Source organism: Pseudophryne corroboree, chromosome 6 (assembly GCF_028390025.1).
Source record: "Pseudophryne corroboree isolate aPseCor3 chromosome 6, aPseCor3.hap2, whole genome shotgun sequence".
Taxonomy (NCBI): Eukaryota; Metazoa; Chordata; class Amphibia; order Anura; family Myobatrachidae; genus Pseudophryne; species Pseudophryne corroboree.
This window is the reverse complement of record NC_086449.1, coordinates 35,228,750-35,237,874: the sequence shown is the minus strand read 5'-3', so window position 1 is coordinate 35,237,874 and position 9,125 is coordinate 35,228,750. Positions and strand designations below refer to the sequence as shown.

The 9,125-nt window shown below is 40.3% G+C and overlaps 1 protein-coding gene across 1 annotated transcript in view; it reads right to left on the bottom strand.

The window, feature by feature from the left end:
• Window positions 1–366: 366 nt before the first annotated feature.
• Window positions 367–9,125, bottom strand: part of LOC134934201 (extracellular calcium-sensing receptor-like) — a 44,255-nt gene continuing 35,496 nt past the window's right edge. Inside the window, exon 7 of the mRNA XM_063929690.1 lies at window positions 367–1,271. Within this exon, the coding sequence (XP_063785760.1) occupies window positions 367–1,271 (905 nt within the window). The remainder of the gene's footprint in view (window positions 1,272–9,125) is intronic.

The following is a 9,125-nucleotide window of genomic DNA, read 5'->3' as shown; positions in this document are numbered from 1 at the left end:
AGTGTGTATTGTCACCCTGACTCAAAAACAGTAAAAAAAACATGTATTTTAATTATGCATACAATATATAAGTCTAATGAATAGATTTAGATTGTATCCCACATTTCCAATAATTCTAGTATGTTTCAAATGTAATATATATTTTATTTGAATTTTTCAACAGTGTATCAAATTCAATTGCAACACCAGTTGATAAGTCATTAACAAAAACCAAACCTACATAATACAGAATAATTAACTCTCATGCTAATAAACAAAAATTGTTTTTAACAGCACATTATTTAAGGAATGTAAATGTTATATTTCCATAAAATAATTATAGTACAATTATTAAACAGAATCTAAAATTTCTTTAGCATTATATATTTATTGTCTTTCTTTCCTCATTATATATTCTTTGGAGTTCATATCAGGTCTTAACAGTATAATGAAGCATTTAGACAGGAACATGCAGATCACCAGAGCCCAACTGGAAGCCAAGATGGCAAATATTTCCGTGGCCACCGTGTATTTACCCTGAGCACTGAGGGAGGCCGGGATAAAGGACACCCAGACACTGAGGAAGGCCAGCATGCTGAAGGTAATAAACTGGGCCTCATTGAAGGTGTCAGGAAGTCTCCGAGCCAGGAAGGCAACAATGAAACTAATGGTGGCCAGAAAAAACAGATAACCCAGCATGGTCCAGAAGGCAATGGGGGAGCCCTCATTACACTCAACAATGATGATCATAGGTTTAATTTCAGTGTTATATTGTGGGAATGGAGAAGCTAGGGACAACCAAGTTATGCACAAGATGAATTGTAGCAGGAAACAGATAAAAATAATCATGTAGGACACTTGGTGGTGCATCCATCTCCTCACATTGCTGCCTGGTCTAGTGGCCATAAAAGCAAGCACCACCAGGATAGTCTTAGCCAAAATGCTTGAGATGCACAAAGTGAAGGTCAGACCAAATAGTACCTGACGCAGGAGACACGTCTGGTGGTGGGGGTGACCTATAAATACTAAAGAGCACAGGAAGCAGAAACATAGGGAGATCAGTAGAAGACAACTTAAAGAGAAATTATTGGCTTTCACTACAGGCGTATGTCTGTGCAGGATAAATAGCCCCAAAATAAGAACAGGAATAAGTGAGGATATTACACTGATTGTAGCTAAAGTTCCTCCCAATGTATCTTCATAAGATAGAAATTCTATTGGTTTTGGGAGACATCTGGATTTCTCTGGATTTGGCCACTGATCCCACGGACAACTGTTACAGTTAAGTGAATCTGGAAGATAGAAAATAAATTGTACTGTTACACATCTACATGTCATTAATGTGTTGCTTGATGTTGAAAGGAAATAGTAGAACTGAACTTAAGATGTAAATTTTTTTCAAATTTTTTTTTATTGAATATTCACATTTGCACAAAAAAAGGGTACAAAAGCAATTAGGAGAAGAGGGAAAGGGATGGAATGGAGCCCAGAGGAAGAACATGGAAGAAAATTGCTGGAGAACAGAATATTAATAATAGGGATACCAAATATGTTAACAGAACAATAAAAGGACAAATGCCATTTCTTAAGTATTGGGAGTGGATTGAAGAGAACTGTTTGTACCAGCAATTTGCTGTGTCTCTGCCCAATACTCACTCCACTGAAAACATTGCATTAGTGGATTATTAGCTGTTTCAGATTCACAGTGAGTTTGTACCTTGGACTCAATATTATAAATATCTGGAAGAACCACTGAATGACAGTGATAAGCTATCAATGTTTTAGTCACTATTAAAATAGGTCACATTACATATCTATCAGCTGAAGAGACACCCCGTACACTAAGTTGATGACAAACATACTTTTTAATACATAGTAACATAGTAACATAGTTAATGAGGTTGAAAAGAGGCAAAATGACCATCAGGTTCAACCTGTGTTCTGTATTAAGCTGAGTTCATTATAATGTCCCTGCTGAACTGTTTTATGACTAATTAACAACTATATATTATGTTCCTCCCAGATTTTCAATGTCAATATTTTAAATGCCATAACCTTGGCTATCTTTTTCAGTCAGAAATTTATCCAATCCGTTTTTAAATGCATTTACAGAGTCCGCCATTACCACCTTCCCTGGCAACGAATTCCAAATCCTTATTGACCTAACTATGAAGAACCCTTTCCTACGTTGCATACGGAATTTTCTCTCCTCTAGCCTCAGCGAGTGCCCACGTGTCCTATACAGAGTTCTTTTAATAAACAAATCCTCTGATAACTCTTTGTGATGTCCCTTTACATATTTGAAGATATTAATAATGTCTCCTCTTAGACGCCTCTTTTCCAGTGTATACATATTCAACCTAGTAAGCCTTTCCTCATAATCCAGTCCCTCTAGCCCTTTAATCAATTTAGTAGCTATAAAGATTTAGTAGCTATGGAGATCAATTACTGTAGGATTTGTTCCTGGGTGGGAAACTAGAGACAATACCACCAAAGTTTTGAACTTGATCCATCTGTCTTCTCAGCACCAGGTCTCCACTATACTTCTCTCATCCAATGCCGAAAAAGTATTTGATAGGGTCAACTGGACTTTTATGAAATCAGTTCTGGAGCACACTGGATTGGGGTCCCCTAGCCTTCAATAAGATATTGGCCTTATACACATCACCCACGTCTAGAGTCCGTGTTAATGGTGCACTGTTAGACAATTTTCTTACAAATATCAGGGATGCACCTTGTCTCTATTAATATTTTTCCTTTGCATTGAAGCACTAGCCAGAGCAATCATAGCCAACACACACATATTAGGTATCAAAGTTGGTGCTGAGGAATATAACCTACAGTATTTGCAGATGACTTGCTGGCTAATGTTTCACATCCTACTACCTCTCTCCCACATTTAATGCATGAACTTGACATTTTCAGGAAATTATCCAATTTCAAGATTAATCTTTCACTCTTAATATATCTGCCTCTACCTCTACTGTCACCAGCCTTCAACATGCATTCCCTTTTTCCTGGCACCCCACACATATAATTTACCTTAGGTTCAAGCTGCCTAGAGCCCTGTCCCAATTGTTCCTACTGAACTTTTCTCCTCTCCTCCCCACTATAAGCAATGATTACAATAGATGGCACTAGAAAAAACTTTCTTGGCTATGGAGCGTAAATGTAGTCAAAATGAATATGATCTCCAAGTTGTTTTATTTCCTCCAAGCCTTGCCGATGACTATCCTGGACTCTTGGCTCCACTCCATCCAACTCTTAATTTAGCAATTTATTTGGTCACGTAAAAAACCTAGGATTAAACGTGACATATTATTGTGTTCTTTACTCTCAGTAGGTTTCCAACTTCCAGATATCAAAATGTACTGCTATGTCATTCTCTTGAATAGGATTCTCAAGTGGACAAGGAATGGGGATATAAAGCAATGGGTTTCGATTGAAGTCATCTGTATGGAACAACATTCTAAGATTTTTCCATGGCTTCCAAAGCTTCCTAAGATTTCTCGTTTATATCCAACGATTAGACCCACTCTTTCTTCCTTGAAGACTCTAAGTTCTCACTTCCATCTCTTCAGAAATTTGTCCCTTGATGTCTTTCCTAGCGAATCCAAACTTCCACCTAGGCTTAACCCCCTCTCACTTTCGCAAATGGACTGTAGCGGGGTCGGTCAGTTGGTGACATCTTCCAGATTGAAACAATTTTCTGAGTACCAAAGCAAATGGGATATCCCCGATCAGATTTTTGGAAATTCATACAGCTTAGACACTTCCTAACTTCACTGAATAGGCTAAGACTGGCCGCATGGGTACTGACACCCTTTGGATTGCTCTTAGGGCCTAATTCAGACCTGATAGCAGCAGCAAAATTGTTCTCTAGTGGGCAAAACCATGTGCACTGCAGGGGGGAGGGGCAGAAATAACATGTGCAGAGAGAGTTAGATTTGGGTGGGTTATTTTGTTTCTGTGCAGGGTAAATACTGGCTGCTTTATTTTTACACTGCAATTAAGATTTCAGTTTGAACACACACCACCCAAATCTAACTCTCTCTGCACATGTTATATCTGCCCCCCTGCAGTGCAAATGGTTTTGCCCATTAGAGAACAATTTTGCTGCAGTGATCAGGTCTGAATTAGGCCCTGTGTCTCTCCCCTATCCCCTTCTCACATGGTTTCTGCCCTTTACAAACTATTACATAGTGCCCAATCCACCTCCATTCCAGCTTATGCTTTGTCTTGGGAGAAGGATTTAGGCTTGACACTATCCAATAAAGATTGGGAAAATATATTCCTTAACCACTTAACTGGTATGGTCAGATACATATGCCATGCTGCCCCACTGTGTCCTACAGTTTTTGACAAGAAGATCCGTTCTGCAGATGTGTATAATATAATATTTAAATATTTTAAAAAATACTTTTTAAATTATATTAAATAAAAAAAGTGGTTAAGGCTCAGTCTAGCTCTATTTGTCTACAGGTTAAGGAAACACAATACAAAGTTTTAATGCGCTGGTGTATATATACTCCTCCCACCTTCACACTATTTATCCATCTGCTTTCAAAAAATAGTGGTGTTGCCTAACTGGTACAGGAACCTTACTACACATCTGGTGAGAATGCCCCTGCTTAGGTGATTTCTGTAAAGATATTATTTAATTGTCCCAGAAGATAGGGAAGGCTTAAATGCCTACTGACCTGGCCTTCTGGCTACTAGGCCACATTTTGATACCATCAACTAGATACTGTATAAGAAGTCTTTTCTCCATCACCTCAGCAATGCTATCACTGGCATGCGCAGCACATTTTATTAGGGGGTGCACCGTCGGAGGGGTGTGTCTAGCACCGCCTTTTGGGCGTGTCTAGCACATCTATTGATGGTCAACGCATATGAAATATCCACCTTTGTACCAATACTAATAAAGCAGATACATTGTCAGATGTTGCGGTGTGCACCAAACAAACACCCCTGATGGCACTCACTGCAATTACAGTGCTCCTACTCAGCCTGGTCTGGCTCCCCCTCTCTTTCCCCTGCAAGCTGCAGCAGCTTACTTACAAGTCAGTCACTCACTGCAATGACAGTCGCAGACTAGTATTGCTGCTGCTGGAAAAATGAGTGACGTGTCAATGCTGCTGCCGACCGCCTGCCAGTATTGAATTTGTCTTCCTAAGAGGAATGCTGGCTGCATGCTGATCCTCATCAGTGACAGATGGCATAGCATAGAAGGAAAGAGGTGGGCATGTGGCGGGTATGACGGATGGGCATGCGAGCAGCATGACGTAATAACGTCACATCACACTGTTTTTGTACATGGAGGTGGAGCTGGGAATTTGAAAGCCGGTGGCAGTGGCACCCTTGATTAACCCAGGCGTCCAGTCGGTAATGAGGTCCTGACAGGGTGCAGCGCAGAGGGGACAGTAATCAGCCTGCTCGGCGATCGCTGCATCAGGCATGTGAGATCGGGGTGCCAGACATTAGGGGGAGCCTGTGCGCACCAGCCACCCCCCCTGCGCACACCTATAAATGCTATCCATTCGGTAATACCTTCCCTGTGGAGATATTCTATCCTTCCCTTGTGCAGAGATCGTTTCTCTAAACTCGATTAATTTATGAAGATGGAGGACATATTACTCACCTCCGCAGATGGGGCCTTTGAGTTAACTGGCACGTGGTTTCCATGGCTGGAGTTTAAATACTCAGATGCTTACAAAATTTATTTTTCTAATACTGCACCAACCAAGTACTTACATTTAATGCTCGCATATGTCTCCTACCCATGTGTTCTCTCATTTGCCCAGGTATTTTCCCCCTTCTTTCCATCTGTTCTTCTGTCTCTTCTGCTCTCCTCCTTTTGGTTAAATTTTTTATGTGATTGTACTTATTGGTCCTCAAGCTTTGTTCCATAATTTGGTTTCCACCCTATTCGCTACAGGTTATTTCTTTCTGGACTTATATTGTATATCTGGGTACACCGCTACATTCTATTGTTTGTACCTCTATTTTTCTCAATAAAAACAGATTATATACCAGAAAAGTGATAATATATACACATTAGTATCTTCTCCATTTGAATTGGAATTTTAATTTGTAAGGCATACTTATAGGCAAGGCTCAATGCCACCAACCTTTCCAAAGAAATATTAATAAGAGGGCCTCCATCTTAGAGGTACAGATGGAGCCACGCTCATCTGACCTGGCGCCTAGCCATGCTACGAGATTGCTCAGATACGCTCCCATTGCAGTGAATAGGACGCATGCGCATCTCACATAGTTTGCAGTCGATTTTGTGTGTCAGGTATTTACTAAAGTCAAAATTGACTCAAAATCGACTGAAATTGAACTTTACACTTAAATAGAACTACAATAGAACCGTCAATACTTTAACATAGAGTTCAATTCCTAATCCATATTTACTAATAGTCAATTTGAAATCAATAGAACTATCAGTAATAGCTTTTTATTTTATTTTATATAATGTAGAATTGACTGAAACCTCACTATGATGGAAAAAACAAGGGGGAGAAGCATGTGGGGCACTATGGCTGCATAAATCATAACACTGAAAGGCACAGCAATGATTTAAAAAAAAAATGTTGATACTGTATGCAAATTAGCCCAGGAATTAAGGTGTTTGTGGGTAATACAGTGCATGTGACCTGTTTTGGCCAATAGAAATGCTTTTGTCTATTTTTGGTCAATATTGGGTCAATTTTTGATTGATTTTTAATGATTTTGGGTCAATTTTTGATGAACAGAACACTTCAAATAGAGCATTTTTTTTAAAAGGAACTCACAATCAACTTTTAGTATATTGACTAATTGGATTAAAAATGCTGTAGATGATCTTGTGGGGATGTCTTTTCTATTCTCATTGATTTTAAACAGAACCAAAATTGACTTTTAGAATATATACCCTCCAGTGCCCAGTGCAAGAAGAAATGGCAACTCATCCTAAGGCATTGGAAACATATGAAAGATACACTGGATATTGTAACATTGTCATTCACTGGATCCCAAAGTTGTCCCATCCTGTTGAACTCAAGGGCTCTTAGCCACTGTCAGAGTATTATTAGCAAGATTCCAGGAAATGAGCAACTTAACACTGTCTTCATGGGAAGTAACAACAATTGTGGATCCACTGTATGATGTAAGCAGTTTAATTGAAAAGCCCCACCGATAAAGGATATCTGCCTTTCTCAAAGCACATCTGACCTACTGAAATGATCTGCGGTTAGCAGTATAGAAGCAGAAAGCTCCCCAAATACCTACGGTTCACCCAGAAACTCTGTGGACATCTCAAAAGGATGAGCAGCTCAAAGTATAGCCTCCTTACCCTGAAAGTGGTACAGCCGCAGGAGAGTATCACTGGGTACCCCTGCTGGAGAATTTTTAGCAGCCAGTGAATGTGATCAATGAGGAAGCTGGTGATAAAAATGATAGGTAGGAGCTTTAAAAAGATGTCAGTAGCTTAAGGTCGGTCTAGTATGCCTCCGAATGTAATGTTTTTACAATGTGATTCTTTCTCCAAGTCACTGACTTTTTGCCTCAAGGCAGTGAGCTCAGCCTGGAGTTGCTCATGTAAAGTAATTAAATCATTGTGTGATCCAACCACTTCTTCCATTTTGGTCTCCAGAAGATCCATGCAGCTGCTGAGGTCATCAACCATTTATTGGCAAGACTGAAATACAGCTCAAAATTCTGCAGTGATATCTGCCTTAAAGGAAGCAAGGAGCTTCTTCATAGACCCAAATGTCAGGAGCTCCTCATTTTGCATAGGAGTACTTGTTGAAGCAATGATGGATGCAGACACATGTGTCCCTGTGGACAGAGCAGCTTTTGTTTCTGTATTCCCTTGCGCTGAGGAACCAGAGGAACCCTGGCAATATCTGTTTAAAGAAGCTCACAGGTGGGACCGAAGGGAAAGCTTTATGTATTTTAGGAGCCATCAGCTCAAAGCTTGGATAGCACAACATATAAAACACTAGACACCCTGGCAATCAAGCTACAGTAACTTGGCCACATTTTAGTGTCAAAACATAAAGTTGCTTTGAGAGAAAGTTATGAACACTGTACTTACTTGCCATATCGGAAGCTACAGCATGCAAACAGACTTCGCTTACTGTACCTCTAATAGATCCAGGCTGGAATGAGACACAGGATGCAGCCGCGCTGCAGAGTCCCAGCAGCAGCACATAAACTCACAATCTCTAAGTAGGCAGGTGTTGTAGTAGATTCTGGGTGTTGCTTGCAGCCAGTATGTGAGAAACAGAGTCAAAGCAGCTCCCCTGTGTGTGTGTGAGGAGAAGCCAAGAGGAGAACCAAGCCTTCTGTCCAGCAGCATCTGCAGATGGTGCAGGACCTCGCTCCTCAATTTTTTTCCAAATATGGCAGGCACTCCATTGCTCAAGCCACCTTACCAGGACCAAGGACTCCAGTGAAATAGGAGCTGTATATCCCTGAGCCCCATCAGAGCCAGAAGGAGGCATCCATTGTGAGCCGTGGCTGGAGGTACTCCATTCACTACACCTGTCCGTGGCATCAGTCAGAAATCGAGTCCATGGCATCTACAGCCAATGTAGGCCCTGATCCCAGAACTCAGCAGAAACAAATGTTGCATACATATATCATTGATCAGTGCAATCTAGTACAGTTATTTTGCTGCTTCTAGTTGTTTTATTTATGCAAAGAAGATGCACATTTTCAGTAAAAAAGATGATCAGCTTGGCTCAGATGCCGGAACCCTGCGCTCCGAGTGGGGCTATTTTGCCCCAAAGAGACACAGTGTATGAGAACACATCTGTGGTGAGTTATGTTCATGGGCCCAGAGTCTTTATTACTTTTATGTACGGCATTAGAAATGAGAATATTACAAGTGAAGTTTGCAGTAGAACCTGTTACTTTACAGAGTTACATCATTTAATTGATACAATCTAAGAGACCCACTATTGCTCGTCAATCCATGGAATGCTATACCACATTCAAATTGTATTGTACTGTTTTATATGAAGAATCAGAATTTAAATTTAGATGCAATTTTGTGCTTAAGACCCAAGAAGTTACGTAATAAACAGATGACTTCATTTTGTTCAGGGATTCGCCCAAACCTCCTGTATTAATGAGTTTGTTTAACTCGCAACAGG